The 25536-nt window shown below is 43.4% G+C and overlaps 2 protein-coding genes across 2 annotated transcripts in view; one reads left to right on the top strand and one right to left on the bottom strand.

Moving 5' to 3' along the window:
• DYRK4 (dual specificity tyrosine phosphorylation regulated kinase 4) overlaps positions 1-763 on the top strand; it is a 50116-nt gene extending 49353 nt beyond the window's left edge. The window contains exon 14 of the mRNA XM_047787786.1: positions 405-763. Within this exon, the coding sequence (XP_047643742.1) occupies positions 405-634 (230 nt within the window). The 3' untranslated portion in view covers positions 635-763. The remainder of the gene's footprint in view (positions 1-404) is intronic.
• Positions 764-1023: 260 nt separating this feature from the next.
• On the bottom strand, positions 1024-25536 carry AKAP3 (A-kinase anchoring protein 3). Its single transcript, XM_047787782.1, is given in 7 exon segments — positions 1024-2636; positions 11285-11947; positions 11949-13601; positions 16482-16577; positions 19360-19467; positions 24454-24497; positions 24966-25536. Coding segments are annotated over 4 exon segments (2568 nt in total). The 5' UTR covers positions 19360-19467; positions 24454-24497; positions 24966-25536; the 3' UTR covers positions 1024-2480.

Here is a 25536-nt window from a genome sequence, read left to right as displayed (position 1 = left end):
TCAGATTATGGGATTATGCAAATATCTTTTATAGGCACTAGAGACTCCCGGTTATATACTTGGTTACCAGAGTCAGGTTGCTGGGATTAAATTCTGGCCCTACCATTTACCAGATGTGGGCCCTGGAGTGATTTTATTTAACGTCTCTGTGCCTCAATTTCTCCATTTCTGAGGATGAGAATAGCATCTATTCTCCCTGGTTGCAGGAGGATCAAAGGAATTCGTGAATGTAAAGTGTGTGTAGAATAATCCCTGGCCCACAGAATGTGCTTTATAAATGCATTGTTTTTTATCATTTCAACCAGGGTTTCCCCAAAGTGATCTGTAGCCTAATGGACAGATTGTAATTCACGTGTGAACACTTGTTCCTGCTGTCTTCTCTTTGGCAGATATGATCCTCAAAGGAGACACTAAAGATAAAATAAAAGATAATACCACTAAACGGGATCAGAATCCAGGTAATCAGCAGGGCTCTCTCCAGCCCACAGCAGAAGTGATCCAGCTGCCCCATCTAGCAGAAGCTTCCAGAAAGTCAGAGGCAGTTTTGGGGCCGGCAGAGTCCAAGACATCCACAGGACAACAAAACAAAAACTCCTCCCCCAAGAACACAAACATTTTACCACCTATTGTATGACCTGAGTGGAGGGTGTGTCCTTTCCACCAGTGATTTGTATTGGAGACAGTACTTATATTGTACAATATTTAAGATTGTTGCTTTTTAATCATAAAGGTTTGCTGAAAAACAAAACAAAACAAAACAAAAACTCTATCCACATGGCCAGTTGGCGTGATTGGGACTGGGAGGGACTGGAGAGGGAGTCCTTGCACCCACACTCCCTCCTTATGCCCCCCACCAAATGAAACAATGGGCGCCTGTGGGGGTGGGGCGGGAAGAGCATGAAGTACTGAGTGTTAGAGCGCCACACATACAACTCTAAGTAACAAAAACAGTGTTCTTCTTGCCCAAGACAGTTGACCTATGTTAGGATTCTCGTTTGAAAATGACAGAAGCCAAGTTCAAACTGAACAACTGAAGGGCGTTTATTGGATAATGTGGCTGGCGAATCAGGAAGGGCAGGTGTCGGTACAGCAGGATCTGGGAATTCAAACAAGACCAAGGGGCTCAGGCTCCCCCTCCCCCTATTAGTCTGGCTTCTCTCTCTGGTTATCTTCATTCCAAAGACAGACTCTGCCCCGAGGGTAAGATGACCACGACCATCCAGAATCATCCACTACCATCTGATGACTGCATCAGAAGGTGCAGTCTTCCTGCTTAAAGGAAATCTCGGAAATGACTGGACTTGAGCCCATCACTATGTTTGAGATGTTAGGACCCTCTGATTGGCCAGCCTGGGTCATATGCCCACAGGGTGGGGCGGTGGTGGCGGCACCAAGACTGATGCTTCTTTGGAACCATGTGGAGTAGGGGGCAGTGGGTTTCCCAAAGGAAGACGAGCTGATTACAACAGGTGTCTACTCATCGGTACCTGCCCTCCTCGTCCTTACCTACCTGAACTCACAGTCTGTGTACGGTTGTAATTATAGTTCAGACAGGTTTACAAGAACGCCATAACATCAAAAACATCATGGACTATATCTGCGGCTTCATGGTTTTCACTGGATCACTGTGTAATATCCATGAAGGGGGCACAAGGTAGCTGAAGCTATGGGTTTAGATGACATCGCCCAGGGAAGAGGCCAGAGTGAAACCAGCACAGGGTCAGGAGAAAGTCCTAGGAAAGAGAATGCAAGGGCTTGACACCACTGAGTAGAGCCTCTAAGAGAAGTGGAAAATAGGAAAACTAAAAACCAGAGGAGGAAGTTCCCAAAAGGGAGGCTAGAGAATATAAAATTCCACAGAAAGGTCAGGATAAGAACAGAAAATGCTTCTGAGGTGGGGGATACTGACATTAAATCAGAGCAGGTGACACAACTGGCCATAGAACTCAGGTCCTTTGGACCTTTTCTTCCCACCATATTCAACCGTAGATAAAGCTGAGGTGAACAGTCAGGACAAGAAGCCATGCAGATCCTGATTAGAAGGATTTAGATTGGATATTGAACACCAGATTTGTATCATAAGGGGCTGATAAAATATGGCTAATTTTCAGGGAACAAGGATCCAAGGGGAACAGACCAAATGGCCTCTCAGGCCGGCACTATTTTTCTTCTATCCATCAGATTCTTTTTTCATTCCTGGCACTGCTTCAACTTATTGACCATTTGGACCCAAGGAAACCAGATACCTGGAGCCCTTTCATTGTAATTTTTTTTTTTTTTATTTTATGTCCTTGCTCGCTCGCATGGACAGGAAAATCTGCAAAAGCCAATGACCAGCATAAGATGACCTGTCTTGGATGTGAGTGGTATGAGGATGATATGAGGGCTCTGGGAGGCTGCGCAGAGGGGAGCTGCGGAAGCCAGAAAGAAGCAGGGGGCCGGGCTCGCACAGGAGAGGGGGGGAGCGCGGCGGGCTCCTGTCACAGGTTCACCATCAGCCAGTCCAGCAGCTGCAGCCGTGTGACGTTGCCCACCGCCTCATCCAGCTGTCGCTCTTTCTCGTAGCGCAGCACCGACTGCAGGACCTCGCCCACGCTGCGCCCCTTGTCCACGGCGGCCGCCGAGAGCTGCAGTAGCTGAGGGAGGGAAAGAGAGTGGTGCTGGCGGGCAGAGCCTCCCACCCGCCCTGCCAGAGGGGAGAGTCCCTGCCGCGGAAGAAGACTTCCATGACCGTGAGCTCGCCGCCTGCCTGGCCAAAGAAAGCTGGTGACATCGCCCTTAAGTAACATCCCCTTGTCCCTGATAGGGCACATGTGATCTCCCACTAAGACTAAAATCTTCCTGCTTCCATGAGTGTTCCAGCAATGGTCTTCCATCAATAGTGTTCTTGCCATCTAAGAATTAAGTTCACTGTAATATCATCAAAGTCTCCACCATTGTCCAGGACCAACAAGGGCAGGATAGAAAGTGGCCAGGGACAAATGTGGGTGCTGCTTCCCCTGCCCTATGGGCCAGAGAACCCTAGGATGGTAAAGCAGGAAAGCAACTCAAAGAACCATTCTGCCCACAGGAAAACGCTGGCCTGGAGGGGTGAGGACTGTCAGTAACACAGCGCTGGACCTTATCAGAGGCAAGGCTCACACCCGGGTCTGAACCCTATGTTTAATTCTCTTTCCAAGCATCAAATGAGAGAAACTAGCCAAGGCCACTATTCTGATGTGAATGCAGTGCATTGCCATTCATCTGGAATCCTCATGGCAACAAACTAACCTGATTCCTATCTTGTGTATTCTGCACCTAACTCTATAGACGGTCAAAGGGCAAACTGACAGGCCAATTATCAGGAGCTTTTTCAGGGTTAATTCTATGCAGAGACTTAAATTCATACATTTTTTTTCTTTTTGTCTTTTTAGGGCCACACCTGCAGCATATGGAGGTTCCTAGGCTAGGGGTCCAGTTGGAGCTGTAGCTGCTGGTCTACACCACAGCCACAGCAACTTGGGATCCGAGCCATGTCTGCGACCTACACCCCCACAGCTCACGGCAACACCAGATCCTTAACTCACTGAGCAAGGCCAGGGATTGAACCCATGTCCTCATGAATACTAATCGGGTTTGTTAACCACTGAGCCGCAATGGGAACTCCTCAGATATTCTTGAAACAAATGGAAAGGCAAAGTCTCAGCAAAGAGCAGATATCGGGAAGACCCAAATGGAAGTTTTAGAACAAAATGATAATTCAAAATCCAAAGGGAAAACTTATTGGATGGAGTAACAGAATGGAGATGAGGAAACCCGATAATTTGAAGACAGGGCAATACAAATCAACCCACTAAACAACGTAAGAGAATGATTAAACCACTTTCAGAAAGATTGACAAAATTAACAGAGCTCAGGGGCCTGTGGGACAATCCCAAGAGGCTTTATTTACCTTTATGTCTCCAGAATCCAGAAGGAAAGGAGAAAAAGGCTGGTTCAGAAACATACTTGAAGAAATAATAGATGAAAGCTTCCCCAATTTGCCAAAAGACAGATGGACAAATTCAAGAAGCTCAGTGAACCTGAAATAAAATGAACCCAAAGAAAGTTCATAATCAAATGAACCCTTCTGAGACCTGTCATAATCAAATTGCTGAAAACTAAAGGAAAAGAAAAAAAATCTAAAAGCTGGAGAAAAATATTACATTATTTATAAGAGAATAACAATTCAAATGACTGCAGATTTCTCATCAGAAACCATAGAGGATGGAGGAGGTGAAACAACATTTTTCTCTTTTTTTTAGTTTCACCCTCAACTGTGGAAGTTCCATGGCCAAGGACTGAACCCATGCCACAGCAGCAACTTGAGGCAGAGCAGTGACAATGCTGGATCCTTAACCTGCCATGCCACCAGGAACCTCAAAACAACATTTTTAAGCATTAAAAGAAAGTAGCTGTCAAACCATAATTCTATGCCCAGAAAATATACTTTAGGAATGAAGGTCAAATGAAGAAAGACTCAGATTAAAAGAACTCAATGCCCGGTTCTTCAGACAAAAGATAAATGGTATCGGAAGGAAACTGGGAACATCAGGAATGAACAAAGAACAACAGAAACAGTAAAAATCTCAGTATAAACTCTAAATGATTTGCCTCAGTACTTCGGAATATGTTTTTACGGAGTTCCCATTGTGGCACAGTGGAAAGGAATCTGACTAGGAACCATGAGGTTTCAGGTTTGATCTCTGGCCTCACTCAGTGGGTTAAGGATCTGGCATTGCCATGAGCTGGGTGTAGGTTGCAGACATGGCTTGGCTCCTGTGTTGCTGTGGCTGTGGTTGTGGCTGGCATCTATAGCTCCGATTGGACCCCTAGCCTGGCAACCTCCATATGCCACAAATTCGGCCCTAAAAAGCAAAAAAAAAAAAAAAAAAGGGGCGGGGGGGGGGGGGGGGGGGGTGTTGAAACTATCATTTAGAAGATAAAGGAAGAAATCTTCATGACCTTGGCTACTAGGTCAGGGTTTCTCAGTCCAGGACTATCGACCTTCTGGACAGATAACCCTTTGCTGGGGGCCGTCCTGTGCACTGCAGGGTGTTCAGCAGCATCCCTGATCTCTCCCCAGTAGACTCTAGTAGCACCCGCTTCCTAGTTGTGACAGCAAAATGTGTCTCCGGACATTGGCCATTTGTCCCTTGGGGGCAAAACTGCCTCCAGTTGAGAACCACGGGGTTAGGCAAAGATTTATTAGATATGACATCAAAATTATAAGCAATAAAAGCAGAAAGTGATAAATTAGACGTCCTCATTAAAAACTTTTGCTCTGTGAAACACTCCATTAAGCAAAAGGACAAGCTAGAGACTGAGAGAAAATATTTATAAATCCTATATATCTGATAAAGGACTTGTATCTAGAAAACATAAAGAATTGTTGTAATTTTATAAAAACCCAGGCAAAAATATAGGCAAAGGATTTACAGAGACAACTTGCCAAAGGATATACATGAATGGCTAGTGAGCACATAAAAAGATATTCAACATCTTCAGTCAATTTAATGTGTGTATGTCAAATTAAATCCACAGTCAGAAACCATTTTAACAGCGATCTTTTTTTTTCAAAAAGAATGATACTGATGAGAATGTAGAGACACTGACACCGATGTCAATTGCCAGGAGGGATGTAGAATGGTACAGCCATTTTGGAAAACAGTTTGTTTCTTAAGAAACTATTTACCAAAAGATGCAGCAATTACACTCCTTGTTACTCAAAAGAAATGAAAATGTATGTCCACACACAGACTAACTTGTATGTGAATGCTCTCAGCAGCCCTATGCATAACAGCAAAAAAGTGGAAACAACCCAAATGTCCATCAGCTGGTGAATGGATAGGAAAACATATCTAATGAAATACTGTTCACCAATATAAAGAATGAACTGCTGATGCACGGGAAAGCCTCGAAAACCTTATGTTACACGTTTTACAGCACTGTTTTATAGGATGTCAGAGAGGCACACTTGTGGTGCTCGGAAGCAGGCTGATGGCTGCCTGTGGCTGGGGGTGAAACCGACAAATGTAGCTTAGCAAATCCTGAGACAGAGGAATAAGGAGTCGCTAGTCCTATTAGATATCAAAACATAGAATAACAGTGATTAAAACAACATGCTATTAAAATATATACTATTAAAATAGGATTAAAGTAGTAAGAACAGATGAATGATTCAATGGATAGAACAGAAAACTCAGGAAAGAAAAAAAGGCAGAGGAAGCTATCTGGAAAAAAATAAGAGATCATCTCCCTACATCATATCTTATGTAAAAATGAATTCAAAATGGATCAATGTCTAAAACATTTTTTTTAGAAATCATCTAACAACACTAGAAGAAAACATGAGGAGGTTCTGTTAATATCTTGTAGTGGAGAATGTTTTCCGAAATATGACACAAAACCCAGGAAAAATAGAAGATAAAATGTCACACTTGACTACACAAACATTTTAAAAATTGTGTAGGCCCAGACTTCAAGAAATACTACAAAGCCACAGTCATCAAAACAGTGTGGTACTGGTATCAAAACAGACAGACAGACCAATGGAACAGAATAGAGAACCCGGAAATAAACCCTGACACCTATGGTCAATTCATCTTTGACAAGGGAGGCAAGAACATCAAATGGGAAAAAGAAAGTCTATTCAGCAAGCATTGCTGGGAGACCTGGACAGCTGCATGCAAAGCAATGAAACTAGAACACACCCTCACACCATGCACACAAATAAACTCAAAATGGCTGAAAGACTTAAATATACGACAGGACACCATCAAACTCCTAGAAGAAAACATAGGCAAAACACTCTCTGACAGTAACATCATGAATATTTTCTCAGGTCAGTCTCCCAAAGCAATCGAAATTAGAGCAAAAATAAACCCATGGGACCTCATCAAACTGAAAAGCTTTTGCACAGCAAAGGAAACCCAAAAGAAAACAAAAAGACAACTTACAGAATGGGAGAAAACAGTTTCAAATGATGCAACTGACAAGGGCTTAATCTCTAGAATATATAAACAACTTATACAACCCAGCAGCAAAAAAAACAATCAAGCAATGGAAAAATGGGCAAAAGACCTGAATAGACATTTCTCCAAAGAAGATATACAGATGACCAACAAACACATGAAAAAGTGCTCAACATCGCTGGTTATAAGAGAAATGCAAATCAAAACTACCATGAGATACCACCTCACACCAGTCAGAATGGCCCTCATTAATAAATCCACCAATAACAAGTGCTGGAGGGGCTGTGGAGAAAAGGGAACCCTCCTGCACTGCTGGTGGGAATGTAAACTGGTACAGCCACTATGGAGAACAGTTTGGAGATACCTTAGAAATCTATACATAGAACTTCCATATGACCCCGCAATCCCACTCTTGGGCATCTATCCGGACAAAACTCTACTTAAAAGAGACACATGCACCCGCATGTTCATTGCAGCACTATTCACAATAGCCAGGACATGGAAACAACCTAAATGTCCATCAACAGAGGATTGGATTCGGAAGAGGTGGTATATATACACAATGGAATACTACTCAGCCATAAAAAGAACGACATAATGCCATTTGCAGCAACATGGATGGAGCTAGAGAATCTCATCCTGAGTGAAATTGAGCCAGAAAGACAAAGACAAATACCATATGATATCACTTATAACTGGAATCTAATATCCAGCACAAATGAACATTTCCTCAGAAAAGAAAATCATGGACTTGGAGAAGAGACTGTGGCTGCCTGATGGGAGGGGGAGGGAGTGGGAGGGATCGGGAGCTTGGGCTTATCAGACACAACTTAGAATAGATTTACAAGGAGATCCTGCTGAATAGCATTGAGAACTTTGTCTAGATACTCATGTTGCAACAGAAGAAAGGCTGGGGGAAAAAATGTAATTGTAATGTATACATGTAAGGATAACCTGACCCCCTTGCTGTACAGTGGGAAAATTAAAAAAATTATAATAAAAAATAAATAAATAAAAGAAGAAAAAGACCAACAACTCAACAGAAAAATGGACAGCAGTTACAAACAATTTGTCCATGAAAAAGGATATTCAAATGGCTCTTAAACATCTGAAAAGATATTCACCCTCACGTCTAATATGAAAGTCCAAAGTAAAGCAACACTTGGCAAAGATCAAAAGTTTGGCGTGGACTGTTTGTTAAACTGTGGGAAACAGGCACTCCCATGAATAGGTGTGCAAACTGGTGCAAGCTCTATGAAAGGCATTCAGGGAATATATATCAAATCTACAAGAACATATACAGATACACTTGAATCTGTGCACGCAGAGTTGCTTATGGTTGCAAAATATTGGTAAAAGAAATGTCCATCCATAGGAGAGTGGTTTTTAAATTCAGAACCTTCATACAATAAATATGTAGCCATTAAAAAGACTCTATATGTTGTAGAAGAGAATATATATAATACCACTTATGACTTTAATGTATATATGAGTTTCTACTTGTCTCTGCATGTGTATTTCTAGAAAGATAAACAAGAAATTGATCAGAATGGTTTTCTCCAGGGAGGACAATAGGATGGGAGATAAAGATGAGAAAAAGTCCTTAATTTTCACTATGCATCTTTTTTTGTGTCTTTGGATTTTGAACTGTGCATATATGACCTATTAAAAAATGGAGACAAACGTGTTTATTAAAGGAAGTGGGCTCATATGCAACCCAGTGTTGCCAGGATCAATCACAACATCAGCAAGAAAATATTTGCATACATTAATTAAGTCTTTTCCCAAAAAATTTCAACTCATTTAGGTAGTTTCTTTGATGTATCTTTATCCCAATTGCTCTTAAAAATATTCCGATGCTTGGGAGTTCCCGTTCTGGCTCAGCAGGTTATGAACAAAACCGGTATTCATGAGGATGGAGGTTTGATCCTGGCCTCACTCAGCGGGTTAAGGATCTGGAGTTGTGGTGGGCTGCAGTGTAGGTCGCAGATGTGGCTCAGATCCCACGTTGTCGTGGCTGTGGCGTAGGCCAGCAGCTACAGCTCTGACTTGAACCCTAGCCTGGGAACCTCCATATTCTGCAGGTATGGCCATAAAAAAAGTAATATATATATATATAAAATGTGTGTGTATATATATATAATGTGTGTATATATATATTATGTATGTGTGTATATATTATGTATGTGTGTATATTATGTATGTGTGTATATATATGTATACACACACACACACACACACACACACTCTGATGCTCCATGCAAATCTACTGATTAGTTTGGGTGTGCTGCCCCCCTTCCCTTCCACTCTTTAAGAAAACAGATGAGGAGTTCCTGTCGTGGCTCAACAGTAACGAACCCGACTAGCATTCATGAGGATGTGGGTTCAATCCCTGGCCTTGCTCGATGGGTTAAGGATGTGATGTTGCCATGAGCCTTGGTGTAGGTTGAAGACATGGCTGGGATATGATATTGCTGTGGCTGTGGTGTAGGCCGGCAGATGCAGCTCCGATTCGACCCCTAGCCTGGGAACTTTCATGTGCTGCAGGTGGTGCAGCCTTAAAAGAAAGAAAGAAAAGAAAGGAAGGAAGGAAGGAAGGAAGGAAGGAAGAAAAGAAGGAAGGAAGGAAGGAAGGAAAGAAAGAAAGAAAGGAAAGAAAAAGAAAGAAAGAAAGAAAGAAAGAAAGAAAGAAAGAAAGAAAGAAAGAAAGAAAGAAAGAAAAAAGATAGAAAATATGAGAGTCTTTACTTGGGCTAAGACTGTGTGTGTGTGTGTGTGTGTGTGTGTGTGTGTGTGTGTGTGAAGTATTATGTAAGTGATGTGTGATGTGTTGACTTAAAAGACAGCATCAGAACAAAGCCTGTTTCACACACTGTACACATAAAAGCTATGCTTCTTTTTAGATTTTCTCATTGGTCTAAAGCTTTTGTGAATATAGTCCCCTCTGTGGACTGCCATGTGCCAAAATAGTTGTCTGCTTTATAGACTGGAAAAACTGTCAAGAGACAGAACTTGGCAAGGACTCGGGGATAAATCTAGGATTGGAAGCCCAGGTTCTATCCTCTGTGCCAAACTGGAACATGCATACAAATCACCTGGGGATTTTGCTAAAGTGAAGATTCTGATTCAGCAGGTCAGGAGTGGAGCCTGAGAAGCTACATTCGTAACAAGCACCCAGATGATGCTAATGTCGTTGGTCCCCAGGCCGCCAGCGTAGCAAGTCTCCCGATCACATAGTTCCTCCCCTGGGCTGTGTGTGGCCTCATGTGGATGCAGTACAGGCCTGTGTCTTCTCAGACATCAGCTAAACCACGTAACCCAGTTAACCAGGGTTAGTAATACCACTTACTAAACAGAGAGAGCCTCTTCCTCCACATCCTCTGGTTTCTAAGAGGATGGATACTTTTTATAAATAATCCCAGACTCTTGAGCCACTCCTTCCTACTTAATTAGTAAATGCCATTTTTCCACTTTTCTCAAGTGAGAGGAAATAATCAAAACCCCGAAGTGTGTGTGTGTGTGTGTGTGTGTGTGTGTGTGTGTGTGTGTGTGTTGTGGGGATGGTTTTAATTCCCCCACAGTAGCATGAAGCAGCAACTACAGAAACAGAAGTTCTCTGGACCCCAAATTTCCCTTCAGTGAGCAGTGCCAAGGCCTAAATTGGGAGAAGAAAAGGAGTCAGAGGCACACTTACCTTTACCAGTAATAAAAGTAGTAAGTTGATTTGCCTGCCTTAGTTTTTAGTCTTACTTCTCAACTGATTCAGAACTCAGGGTGAGGGGAAAAGGGGTATTATTTACCGGATTTCCCTTCAAATTCCCAACACCTCCTAGATCACCAGCTAAGAGAGGAATGACAGGCTTGAAAAGATCATAAATCTAGACACTTCTCCCCCCACGCCCCTCCCCTGCACATCTCCAGGATGTTTCCCAGCTGCTGCTTCTCATTCTTTGGGCCAAGCTGTCCCATCCAGAATTCAGCCTGAGCTCAGGCCTTCATCTGATTCTTTCACCGTGTCTCTTGGAAGTTCCTTACCTGTACATCCCCATCAATATGCGTATGCCGAAAAAAGAAACTTATTTATCTGTCTCCCCTTGGATATGCCTCTTATTAGGCTAAATCTAATTTTAATGACCCATTATCTCTGCTATGAGGCAGGAGCTTCAAATCCTTACTGTCCCCATTCTACCTCCTTGTGGCTGTCCTTCCATCAGAAAGAGAAGAAGAACTTGAAACCCTCATTAACCCCTAAATCAGCCTTTCCACCCTTCCCCCCGACTCTGCCTCCTTACCTTCTCCTGGATTCCTTCATCGTCACCAGCAAAGTACAAAATAGGGACATTGAGCTCTGAGGCGGCTACCCACTGAAGTACGGCTTGCAGTTGCTTGTTCTGAACCGTATCGGTGAGGTTGTGGTTGCTGACAATCACCTTGGGTGCCATGCACCCTTCCAGGGGCTGTCCTGACATGCCTCTCAGTTCGTTGTGGATGGCTTGATAGGCGTTCTGCAGCAACGTCTCTGCTGTCCCCGTGCCCTTGGTTGGTAAACACTCATACAGGTTCTCTGGGAAGGCGGACACAGGCCTGCTGGCATCCCCAGACTTGTCATCCCCCAGTTCTCCCAAGGGAGAGTCACAGGACTTGGCAATAATGAGACACAGCTTCATCACTGAGTCCATCAGATGCTCCACCATCTGCCCGTTCATGTGGCCGTCTAGCTGGTTAGCAACCATCTTGGTCAGCCCAGCAAAAGTACCCCCTGCCTCATCCCCTTCACTGAATTTGATGGGAGAAGGGGTTACAGGTCTTTCACACTGGGGGCTATCTTCTTCCTTAGTTGGCTTGGGATCAGAGCTACGGTTACTCTTGAAAATGGTCTCCCTGAGTAAGTTCCGGATAAAGTTGAAGAAAACGCTCATTAGATCCTTCTTTTCTGCTTCTTCTTGGTCACCCCCCCACATGAGGTGGCTTCAGGCTGGACTCATCGGAAACTGCAGGGGACTTGTTGGCCTGTAGGTTGCTGCTGGCAGCAGCTTCAAGGAAGCTCTGTGCATCCATGCTTCCTCCCTGGGCCAGGTGGTACTGAATCAGAAGTAAGGCAGATACGATCAGGTCCTTGGCCCAGGAGTCTGAATCACACATAAAATTCTCAGGTTTCTCTAAGTGATGCAGAGGGGGGCTGAGGTTGCACGGATCGAAAGGAAATCCCAGGAGAATGTCTGCCGCAGGTTTATACTGTTTGTTGGGAGCTGCGAATGGTAAACACTGGAAACCTGGAGATTTTCCTTCTTTCTGCTGACTTTTATGCCACAGGGTCAGCCCCTCTTTGATGATGTGCTCGCCCAGAGTTTCGGCACAACTCTTCTCCGTCTCTGGTTTGGGTGAAGGAGAGCATATTTTTTCCCTCAATTTCCCTTCGGATTTCAGCGAGGCAAAGTTGATGTTTCGGTTTTTAGGGTCACCCATCTCTTTCACGGAGACCAGCGAACACCTCTCGGATTTGTCCTTGGCCTTGCTGCCAGTGTCAGGGGGTTTCTTGGCGAATACCACCGTGTAGAGCTTACCCAGCATGGCGTCCATGATATCCGTGGCTTTCTGGCTTCCGTGAGAGAAGAGACTTCTTTTCACGGCCGAGACAAAGTCCGTGTCCGTCATGAGGGACCCCGTGACATTGTGGAGGTTCTTCATGAAGGAGTCGATGAGGTCCGAGACCACCTCTTTGGCGTGCTTGATCAGGACCTTCTTTAGCAGGATGGTGGCAATGGTCGTGTCCTTCACCTGGATCTTCAGCGTCTTCATGATGGAGACCATCATGTCGGACACCACGCTGTTGGCGTAGGTCATGATCCCTTGGCTGACACAGGTGGTGAAGTCATCGGGCCTCTCCTGCCCCCTGAACATCTTTCTCTCCGCAGGTAAGGACCTTCCACCCTCCGTGGCGTCGCCTGCATTACGAGATTCGAACACTTCCTTATAGAAGAAAGACTTCTTAGAAGCGGGTCTGTCGTCTGGGCCCCTGCTTCCCTTGGTGCTCTCCTTGATCTTCAAAGTGCTCTTGTACTTCAAATTTGGGGCGTTCTGTGAGGATCCTGAGGCTCTGTCCCCGGAGCCAGGAGTCTTATCCGAAGCGGCATTATTGGAACATGTAGAGACGGTCTCGTTGACCAGCTCTGAGGAGGCCACCTTGCTCAGGCTTTTGTTGGGTGCGGGTTCCTCCCCCAGGTACACTGACTGGTGGACACACTTCTTCTCGAAGCCGTCAATCCTCTCGTTGATCTCCTTGCGGGCCATGGCTATGACGAGGTTGGTGAGGCGGTTGGCGTAGAAGGACACTTCGTCCACTGAGCTCCCGTTACCCACTTGGGCACTGGGCCCCTGGGAAGGGTTCTCTCTGTGAGTCATCTCAAAATGCAATCTCCCTGGACTGCCCTTGGCGGTGGTGTTGTAATAGTCCACACAGAAACCTTTATGGGGGTCTGTCCAGTTGACCATTTCCCCGCCAAACGATGATTCTCCGGGCTTGAACCTAACGTCCTGAAACTCTGCTGTGCTTTTTTCCAGGTCTCTGCGGAGCCAGCTGAGCACTCTGATAGGGTCGGTGGAAGCTTCCTTAAAAATAGACAAGGATTCATCCGACTATAACAAAGTAAAGATACAGGATATTCAGGACAGCCTCAAATATCAGCTACAAAAGTGGTCACCTCTCTCGTCTTAACTGTGCCATCAGCCCAATAAAAGTAACCAACATTTACTGAGTGCTTACTGTGTATCAGGCACTGCTCCAGATATTTTAAGACTATTGCGGCATTTAGTATTGTTCTGTTATGTCATGTAATAGTCTGGTAGTAAACTGAAATGCTAGCTCAATTCTTTTTTCTCCCCTTTTGAGGGCCATACCTGCAGCATATGGAGGTTCCCAGGCTAGGGGTCAAATCAGAACTGCAGCTGCTGGCCTACGCTACAGGGGATCTGAGCCGTGTCTGCAACCTACACCACAGCTCACAGCAATGCCAGATCCCTAACCCACTGAGCGAGGCCAGGGATTGAACCCTCATCCTCGTGAATACTATAGCTGATTCTTAACTGGCTGAGCCACGATGAGAACTCCTATAATGCTAGCTCTCTTATTATCTACTTTTTACTGAAGAGGAAACTGAGCTGATTACGTTAATTACTTATCTGAGGTTGCACAGTTAATCACGGATGGAGGAAGAATTGCAACCCAGGCAGGCTAACCTCGAAGCCCATGCTCTGGGCCACTGCACTATATTGCCTGTAACAACATATATCCTTTTTTCTTTGGCTGCGCCCCCAGCATGCACAAGTTCCCAGGACAGGGATCAAATGCATACCAAGTACCAGCTACCCAAGATGCTGTAGTGACAAGGCCAGTTCCTTAGCCCACTGCACCACAAGGAAACCCCGACAACTTATACCCTTAAGATCTGACCATCATCAGCTACAGAGTTAGCATTTGAGCTGAATCAGGTTTTTCATGTATCAATATTAATGGCTATTTTCTATGGGTTATCTGTTTTACTTAGATCTATTTATAAGTACAGTTTTTTAAAAATTAGAAAATTCAAGGACAACCGTGCAGAATTAATCACTTTGCCGGGCCCCACAAGCACAATCCTTTTGTTTTGTTTTGTTGTGTTTTGCTTTTCAGGGCCACACCTGCTGCATATGGAAGTTCCCAGGCTAGGGGTCGAATCAGAGCTGCAAACTGGCAGCCTATACCACAGCCATAGCAACGGGGGGACCCGAGCCATGTCTGCAACCTACACCATAGCTCACAGCAACACAGGATACTCAACCCACTGAGCAAGGCCAGGAATCGAACTAGCATCCTCATGGATACTAGCTGGGTTCATCACTGCAACTCCCATAAGCACAGCCTTGATATGCTAAATGGCTGCTGGTGGACATGACTTAGTAAACAATTTGGTGTGTAATTAGAGTCAATATCTATGGACAATTAGTTTTGAGGGAATGCAGATTCTCTCATGGACACTGCCTGTGAAAAACACAGGCACATATTTATGTTTGCTGACTACAATCTATAATCTTCACTTGAACACAGGCTAAAATAAGATAGTGTGAAAGTGTCCTATTTGCCATCAAATGTAAAGGATTGTTGTGGTTATGTCTCTCTGGGGATGACCACAAGAACTGCCCATCTGTAAAAAAATAATTTGGCATTTTAATTACCAAGTGCCATAGAGTCGCTGGCTACGACTTTGTTAAATACTTTTATGTCTTCTAAGCATGGTGCTTAGTGCTCTACGCACATTATTTTATTTAGTTTCTCACACACACCCTGTATGGTTGGTATCTTCTTCCAGTTTCACAGGTGGGAAAACTGCAAAGGACCCCTGAGACAACTCTCCTTTGGCAGCTGGCTTTGTTGACAGAAGGGCACCACGTGGTCATAGCAGAAGGGAGAGGTTTCCCTTCTGGCCACCTGCACCCTCTGGCAGGTGTCTCCTGCACCACAGGGACGCATGCTGCTGTCCTGTTGCAGCCCACGCTCTCCAAGGAGATCTGAAGCAGCCTTGGTTGAGGGAGAGGAAGCTTTGGTGAGGCCTCGGTTTCTTGCTTGTTCACTCTCTCAGCCCAGGGGTAGTTGTAGTAGCTGCTTTCTGCATCTGCTGCTTCTGGAACCCTTAGAGTCCTCTTTCATAGCATGTAGTAGTTAACGTGGTTAGATACTTCTACTGAATAGTTTTTAAATATTAAATTACTGGTGTGGTTTCCATCTTCTGACTGGACCCTGACCTACAGTGCCTGATTCTAAATAAGCATTTAATAAATGTTTGTTGATGAAGGCAGAATGACAATGTCCCCTTTTTTCTCTTTAGGGCTAAACCTGTGACATACGTAGTGCCTGGGCTAGGGGTCAAATTGGAGCTGCAGCTGCCAGCCTACACCACAGCTACAGCAACACTGGATCCGAGCCACATCTGTGACCTACACCATAGCTTGCCACAATGCTGGATCCTTAACCCACTGAAGAGGCCAGGGATGGAACTCGCATCCTCATGGATACTAGTTTGATTCTCAACCTGCTGAGCGACAACGGGAACTCCCCCACAAAAATGACAATATCACGTGGATGAGTTTATAATCCTGAAAATTATGAGGCATCCGACATTTCAGGAAAAAAAATCTTTTATGGACTTTGGGGATATTTCTGTTTGAATCTGTTTCTGTTTGAAAATTAAAGATTTACAACTGTAATACATAGTTTTTTTTTTTTCCATGAACATTTCTCTTACTAATCTCATACTATAGGATTTTTTTTTCCCCAAAAAAACCACAGATGGATTTGTTGTTGTTATTCTAAAGGAGTTCATCCCCCCCCGCCCCCTGAAAATTTCATCTTCAAGATAAGAGGTGGATGGTTGGTGGTGGTGGAGAGAATAAAGCTACTCTCAATGGCGCTCTACACATTCCTAACTCAGCAGTTACAAGGAGGCTGACCCTTACCATTTTCCAGTCCTGGGCTTGGCTATCTCCAGGGGAATAGACATCAACTTTGCATACTCCATTTTGGCTTTGTAACCAGTCAACCCTATCCGACATCTGGAAGTAGAAAAAATGAGAAGGGCTAATTATATCTTTAAATGGGCTAGTTATATAGAAGAAAGGAGAAATAAAATGAAAGACTGAGATGTGGAAAACAGGAGAAATGCTTTCCACAGAGATCTGTCCCAAGAGCTACTTCAGGCTCACTCTGCTCTGGATGTTGCCATCCCCAGCTCTCAACTGCAGGGAGATTTCCTAAGCATATGCATCCCTAAGGGAAGAGGCCAGGGGTCACTGTATTCTAGAGGTGCTTAATACAGACCTACTCATGAATGAACATAAGCAGTTTTGACCTGCTCTCTGTATCCTGGCTTGACAGCCCTTCCACATCCTGGATTTTCAGTACAAGCTAAAAGCCCAATGTGATCAAAATAGAATTAATTTACCTCTCCCTCTCTGGTCTTGCCTCACCAATTTTTTGAAGTAACATACGCTTCATTTATAATTAATGTCTTGAGCACTAGCTTATCTGTATCAACAGAAAATCTAGTATCTCCTCTTTAAGAATAATCCCTCTTCCAATTAGCCAAGGGTCCTGAGGGAATTCTCAGTCTCCATGGTTCAGGCAGCCTGCTGAATGCCAGAAGGGAGATGTCACATGTACCGCCCAAAGGGCCTTGGAGGCAGTGATGTTCTTGCTCAGGTTGGTTTTTTTCATAACCTTCCCGACTCGTTGCCCTATTCCCTAATCTCTGTAATGGCACCACCGTCTACCTGGTCTTCCAGAAGCTGATATTCATTGGACATGTCTTCTTTCACTCAAGCCATCTTCTAGCTACCGCTTCTCTCTTCTCTCATTTGTGGTCACTTTTCTTGAAAGAATTGCTTACACTTGCAGCTTTCACTGCCTCATCTCATAAGTGAGCATCATGGCTCCTAATCCATACACTCCTTGGCCTTTGGCCTTGGTCTCATCCACTTCCTCTATCACTGTATCTTATTCCAAGATGGTTCTTGGAAACATGGCTAATTATCATATTTTGCCCTCTTTTTCCTTGACAGAATTATATCACTAGGCTTCCACACTGAAGTTTCCCTTCTTTTATTATAAATGTTGCTTAGGTCTATACTTCTCAATAAGCAAGGTGGAATAAGATGGCCAATCCCCCCCACCCCATGTCTCCTAAACTCTTTGTCGAACAGATACATACACACATATATGTAAAATACATACACATATACATATATCCTGATTCCAACAAATGTACTGCTTTAAAATTCTGTTATATATTATAATAAAGTACCAAAGTTTATCCTAATTTTTTAATAGTGAAATTGTGTTATATAAAGAATGGCTTGAAATAAGTGGAGTGTTATTAGGGATTGAATACCTGGTTAACTGGAAATATTTGCTTTAAAGGATTTTAGGCTTTGGTGGAGATAGACAAACATCTTCCCCCCAAATAAAACAAAGACAAATCAAGCACCGATTACACATAATTTAAACTTATTCATCAGTCTTTATTATTTTTTTTATATATAACATTATGGGTAATTATTAAAAAGAAAATAGGAGTTCCCGTCGTGGCGCAGTGGTTAACGAATCCGACTAGGAACCATGAGGTTGTGGGTTCGGTCCCTGCCCTTGCTCAGTGGGTTAACGATCCGGCGTTGCCGTGAGCTGTGGTGTAGGTTGCAGACGCGGCTCGGATCCCGCGTTGCTGTGGCTCTGGCGTAGGCCGGTGGCTACAGCTCCGATTGGACCCCTAGCCTGGGAACCTCCTTATGCCGTGGGAGCGGCCCAAGAAATAGCAAAAAAAAAAAAAAAAAAAAAAAAGACAAAAAAAAAGAAAATAAAAGAGCTACCTTTTCTTTGCTCCCAAAGGATTTGTACCTGTTTTCATACCCCAATCACTAACTCAAATTACTGAGCTACGAAAACAGCTTCTTTCACTCCTCCTAACACTGTAATACAATAGATCCCTTGGGGAAGCTATGGGTTTTGCACCATGATTAGACCTTAGAATCACCCTGTTTAAAAATACGGAGTCTGGGAGACCTCGCCCCCCTCCGCCAAGAATCCTATTTCAAAGCTTTTAGAGTGTGGAAACATTGGCATTGAATTTCTTAAAAGCTCTCTGGGCAATTCCCTTGTACATCTAGAACTGAGAATCCCCAAGCCTGGGCTTATAGGTGAGATCCTCTCTAAGAAAGACTTGCCAGCTCCAGAAAGATAATTATTTATTCTTTTCTTTAAAATTTTTTTCTGAAATCTCCTAACCTTTTTTGGTATCTTATTTTAATTTTTTTTTTTAAAAAAACCCTAACAAGGAAGCTGCTAATGTCTATGAAGTTAAATCCTATATTGTCTCTCAGCAGCTCACAGTTTTTCTTTTCTTTTTTTCTTTTTTTTTGGCTGCCCTACAGCATATGGAGCACCTAGGCCAGGGATCAGATCTAAGCCACAGTTGTGACCTAAGCCATAGCTGTGGCAATGCCAGGTCCTTAACCCACTGTGCCAGGCCCGCGTCCCAGCACTGCCAAGACACGGCCAATCCCATTGTACTACAGCAAGAACTCCAGCAGCTCACTATTTTATATAAATATTCTTATGCTTGAATCACTACTGCGACTAAAGGGCTAGATGGCACTATTACTTGGCCAGAGGATGAGAAGCCTCTTAATCTGTAGTTTACATTTCATCTTAATGAATTACCTCTAATGGAAAATGACAAAATCAGTACGTTCTACTGACTTACTTAGGTTATCTACCACAATAAAAAAAAAGCAAGGATGAGAGAGAAGTATAAAAAACGAAGGAAGTTGTGTGATCACTTACTCTTACTCAGGACAGGTTCTGAGATATGAGGAAAGTTCTGGAGTAATGTGTTACTGTCGTCACTATTCCTAAATTTATCCACCCCTCCTGCCATGTAATATAAGGAATCTGCAATGGAAAGACACAAATAAAAACAACTAATTTTACACACAAGCTCTACTGCTTTTATTACCAAGTAGTGATTTTGACCTATTCTTTATTTTTCACGTGTGATACGTTAAGAGATGAGCACAAAACAACATTCACATTTAAAGTCCAGATCTCATCCTTGGTGCAGTCTGATGGTTCCGAGATGACGACAGAGGTTTCATCCTCTGTTGTTATTTTCCACTTTCAAAAAATTAGTAGATTTAACAACGAGGACCCAGAGACTTTAAGCCTAATTTCAAACTAGGCTTGAAGAGGAAGTCAAAAGATAAGTAGCTAGAATGGAGAATAAGTGCCCTGAGTTCGTGGATCTTAAAACACATTGCAAGTGTTCCTTTGAGGACTCAAGAGAAACATACATTCTCATGTTATAAAAGGAATTCATAATTGATGTCAAGACCAGCTTCCAGATCAATTTCCTTCCTTACACTACCTCTATTAAGACACGGAAACGGAAGACATTAGGGCATTGGACACTCATCTTGGACTCTCCTCCCAGCCTCTCAAAGATGGCTCTCTAAACCCCACCCTTAAAAACAAACAAATAAACAAACCAAAAAAACCACACCTCACTTTGTAGGAGTTCCCATCGAGGCTCAGCAGAAAAGAATCTGATTAGTATCCATGAGGACACAGGTTCAATCCCTGGCCTCACCCAGTGGGTTAAGGATCTGGTGTTGCCGTGAGTTGTGGTGTAGGTAACAGATGCGGATCAGATTCCACATTGCTGTGGCTGTGGCATAGGCCCACAGCTGCAGCTCCAAGCCAACCCCTAGCCTGGGAACCTGCATATGCCACGGGTGTGGCCGTAAAGAAAAAAACAAAACAAACAAACAAAAAAACCCACCCTTACTTCATGCCCAGGTCAAAGTTTACGCCATTTATGAAATGTCTCAATACCTAATTGAATGTGACTGCTCCCTCATCAGAGTTTCCATCCTATTTTGTTTTGACCTTTCCATCCTAATTAGCATTTTAATTGTACAAATATATTTCATTACCTTTATTGGATGGCTTGTGAGGGCAGATGCATTTTTTTTTTTCTTTTTTCAGGGCCACACCTGTGGCATATGTTAGTTCTCAGGCTAGGGGTTGAATCAGAGCCGCAGCTGCCGGCCTACACCACAGCCATAGCAACACAGGATCCTAGCCACATCTTCGACCTACACCACAGCTCATGGCAACGCCAGATCCTTAACCCACTGAGGCCAGGGATTGAACCTGCACCCTCATGGATCCTAGTTGGGATCGTTAACTGCTGACCCACAAAGGGAACTCCCAGCAGATGCATTTTTGTATTCATCTTAGTGTCCTTTACAGTAGATACTATCTTAAAGTGGGTACTTAGTAATTGCCTGCTGAAAGAGTGAATATATGCATACTGCCTATTTCTAATTCCAGATAGCTTTATTTTTCTTCTTAGATTGGAGAATGAGAAAAATAACACCACCACCACAAAAAACCCCAACTTGCTCAAGCCTGCTAGGGCCATAAATCATACACTCAGGCTTTCGTGAACTTGCCTCCTTAGGGGATATGTTCACCCCAGAGCTATAGCTGCTGGCCTATGCCACAGCCACAGCCACGCAGGGTCCAAGCCACATCTGCAACCCCAGCTCACGGCCACACACTGGATCCTTAACTCACTGAGCAAGACCAGGGATTGAACCTGTGTCCTCAAGGATATTAGTCAGGTTTGTTACCGCTGAGCCAAGACAGGAACTCCTGGAAGGTGTAACTTCTTAGCCAATGATTAACAGACCTTCCTATCCCGATGATACAAATAAATTAAGATCTCAAAGCAACTCCTGTACTGCTTTCACACTTGTCATATAGCTTTGGCAAACACTTTCGCTTATATATAGCTTAACGTTTTGTTCTATTTTATCTTCTGCATGTTTGTCTGTATCCAGGAAGTTTGTTTTAGACTTTAAGTTCCCTAAATTGCCCTGGATAATAGTATATGTAAAGAGGAATTTAAATACCTTTTGATATTCAGACTCCTAAATTTGTACAGATGTTTCATAATGAAGTGGAAAAGAGGGAAGGAAAATCTAGAGACTAATGGAGCCAATGAATGGATTCATTCATTTCTTAACTTCAAGGTTGGTGAATAACATCCTGGAGCTAGCGTGGAAAAAAAAAAAAAAAAAAAAAAAAAAGGATGCTCCGTATACAATATGAAGATAAATGGAGCTTAGAAACCAATTTCCAGATTAGGAAATTGAGGCCCAGAAATGGCATATGAAACCAGTGGATACATTCCGTTGAAATATTACAGCTTTGCAGGTTAACATTCTACAAGCTACAGGTGTTTTTTTTTTTTTTTTTTTATGGTGGTCAAGAGAAGACTGACTTATGCCAGCCAGAGAGGGTGTAAACGACCATACCTAAGCCCCTGTAAATGACACAGGGGCTTAGGTATGGTGCTTGTACCCCAGACCTCAGCTCCTTCTCAAGACATGTTTCCTGTCTTCATCGCAAGCAAGAGCTCCTGTTTACTCAAGGTTCCCAAACTCACAGAAAAACTCAAATTACATGCAGCATAAATGAAGCTTTTGCAGGGTTGATACATATCTGACCAAGTTTTGAACTTTATTTGACCATTTTTCAAAGGAAAAATATATTCTTTTATATCCATTCTCTTTTTCTCTCACTCCCTTCCTCTAAGTGCCTGGCATACAGAAGACAATAAATTTGGTTGTTGGTGAAATGGGTTTGCTGTTATTTTGCTTAAATACGGATTAGAAGTGTGCCTGTTGTGTTTTTTTTCTCAGTGGTACCATTCTTCACTCATTAAGCTTTCCTGTGGATCTCCCATATTTTCACTCTTAGTAATAACTTCTTCCTCTAGTGCACCATAGATTTTCTTCACATAGTATATATAAATCCTGCCTTTCCCCAGTTCTCCGTTATCAAGCCAAGAATTCAGAAATAACAGTGAGATAGTGAAAGTGGTTGAGAATTGGCACTTGGAGCTGTACCAGTCTGATTTTGTTATGACAGCACTGGAAAAACAAACTTTTGGACTAGCCACATATGAAGAGGAAAAGTCAGCAGGTAGTGAAACTTCCAGTCTCATCATCGAATTGGAGAGCAGAGAGTAAGACCCTCCCGTTCCCTAAAAGTATGGTCAAGGGGGGTCTGGTCAATCTGCAACAAAATTGAAACTTCGACAGCAAAGATATAGTTTTAGCTGCAGAGAGAGAGGCTATTTCCAGAAGGATCTGATGTGAAATTAAAACTGGGCAAAGAGGGAGGCTCAGTTGAATAATAAAAGCTACCCATCACTTGTGACTGAATTCTCCCTTTTAACAGCAGAGGATCAGAAAATGGGCTGTCTCATCAGTCCAGTGGGATTTCCTACCTCCGTAGCACTGGAATCGTGAACCACAGAAGATTCCAGAATATACTTTTCAAGTCAATGAAGATGCTGGGATGTTTGTGCTCAGCTCAAGATCTTGTTTCCTCCCCCAGCCTTCCATGCACCTCCCCCTTGTTGGGACTGGAGAGTGACGTCAGAATCACAACCGGTGATATCACTGTCTCTATAGCAACAGTGGGGAGGCTCAAAGGACAAGGGGAGGAGTGATGATACACTCCAAACCTCTGATGCTCAGTTTGGAAGGACTGGGCTTGCATTCTCTGGATTAATTTTCTCATTTGGATGTCTAATTTTGGTAGGGAATATGGGAGGGGGAAATTATGTCAATGGAGTCCTCTTAAAACAACAAAGGATTATGTGTTAACAAAACCAGATGGGTGCAAAGAATAAGAAATCCAAGAACTGAGTCTACTAAATTTTTTTATGCAAAGCTCAAGGGATCGCCATTTTGGGTGATCCAGCCTGGACTCTTTCTAATTTAGGCATCTTACCTTTCATAAAAATACAAATTTTGAGATGTTTTACTTAAACTGACCATCTCTGTGTTATAATAAATCTCAGAGTAGCCCTAATCCATGCTTTGCAATTCTCGACCTAAGGAACAGTACTGGGAAATGGTGCGGAGACCCAGAGGCATTGGGTTGGCAAATTCTAGGCTTGAGAATTTAGTAGTAGTGCAATCTCTTTGCATTGTCACCTTAGGTACTCTTAATGACTCTCTGAACAAGGTTATGAGACAAAGATTAAAATCACTAATGAATTCAAATGTGACTAGTTTATTATAAGCATCCTTCAAATGATTTTTTATATTCCATTTCAGTTTCTTCATGTTTAAAATAAAGAAGTTGGGTTTATTGATCTTTTAAGGTCCCTTTTAGCCCTAACATCTTGTGATTTTGATTAACTCAGTGGTATGTGAATATAACTGCATGAACACACGTACAACACTTTGCAGCTGACAAGGCGCCTTCACATTCATGTCATCTGATCCTTACCCAGCTCACAACTAATACCTGGTAGACTAGGACTGGGATCCAACATTCTGAGTACCTCTTTCAATGCTATCATGCCACCTTGAAACTAATATTAACAGGAGGTGCTGTCTGACTTGAAGATAAAACCTAACATAACTGGCAATATTATACAGGTTTTAGAATGCTGCTGATGGAAGTTCCCTTGCGGCGCACTGGATTAAGGATCCAACATAGGTTCAATCCCGGAAATGGGAACTTACACGTGCCACGGGTGCAGCCAAAGGAGAAAAAAAAAAAAGTTGCCGATGATAATGGGATTTGTCAATTTATCATAACCAGGAAAGTGAGTTTTTATTTATGTTGACTCCAGAATCAAATATTAGCAAAATGTGAGCACTCAGTGAACAAAAGATGAGGCCAAAAAATAGGAAAGTGCAACATTAGTAAAACTCTCTGACACAATTTCTTCAAGAGTTTTTTTCCTTCTTCCAATTCACTTTGGTAGATGACACTTCAGTAAACGGTGGGGGTGGGGCAGAGTGAGAACAATCAATCTTAGAAGTCTAGTAACAGGCCACTTCTACTCACTGCAGGCGTACTGTCCATCCCCAGCAACGTACACTTCCTTCTTCCTGAAAAACAAAACACTAAAGAAATGATCAAGTCTAAAAAGATTCCCCCAAACTAATTTGTTTTTCTGATACGCCCAAGATAGATGTCTCAGGACAGGCTGCAGGTCGCTGTTCCTACTTAGGGGATCTTGAGGGGTTGCCCTGAAGGAAGTATTTTAAAATGCGAGTGTTTATCTTATCTTTCTGGGGTTTCCACAAGCTCTAGATACTTTCTGGAACAATGCAGGGTCTCAAAGGGACCCACAATTAAAGAAAAATATAAACCATTCCTCTAGAGAGAGCCGTCTTAGTTTCTTCCTAGAAAAATGTGCAGGTGTATACCTGACCACGAAATTTCACATGACATTTAAGGAGGTTCACGGACTTCCCAAAGCCCACCTCTGAGTACTCCAAGTTTAAGAATCTCTGGATTCACGTCAGGTGGTGAGATAAGGGCTTTGATAAGCCAGAGTTAATTAAAGGACATACGGAATGACATAAGACATCGGTCTCCGAGGTCTCCCACAAGCAGAAACTTGAGCTGGTGAGCACGCCAGGAAGCAGGAACAGCAAAAGCAAAGGCTTCCAGGACAGAACCTGCTCGGCGAGTTCGACGAACGCATCCTTTCTCACATCCAGTCCCTGTCCTCACTTTTTATCTCCGCGTCCCTGCCCTTAGCCTTAGCTTTCTCCTTAAAGAAGCTTCCAGAGCGCAGGGGCCACGCCTTCTCCATCCCTGCCTCACTGGAGCCGCCGCATCTGACAATCTCAGAGAACAATGGCCTGAGAGTCCGGGGAGGTGAACCCCTCCAGCGCGATGCTGCCATCTTGGCTCTCAGCCAGTCACTGGTTCACCCTGAACTTCAGGTTTCTTGACAATAAGAAGTTATCTCTACAATCCGCTCCATAGCTAGGATTTCGACAACGGGACTCTTCTCTTCCTACTTCCTCTCTTCCCCGTCTCCTTCCGGTTGTCCCAGCCCCTTTACGCTAGCCCTGCGACTTTCTTCCGGGCCTCTCTCCTACCCTTCTCCAACCTCTGACCCCCCCCCCCCTTCCG

Source organism: Phacochoerus africanus, chromosome 7 (genome assembly GCF_016906955.1).
Source record: "Phacochoerus africanus isolate WHEZ1 chromosome 7, ROS_Pafr_v1, whole genome shotgun sequence".
NCBI classification, from domain to species: domain Eukaryota; kingdom Metazoa; phylum Chordata; class Mammalia; order Artiodactyla; family Suidae; genus Phacochoerus; species Phacochoerus africanus.
This window is presented reverse-complemented; position numbering and strand designations above follow the sequence as displayed.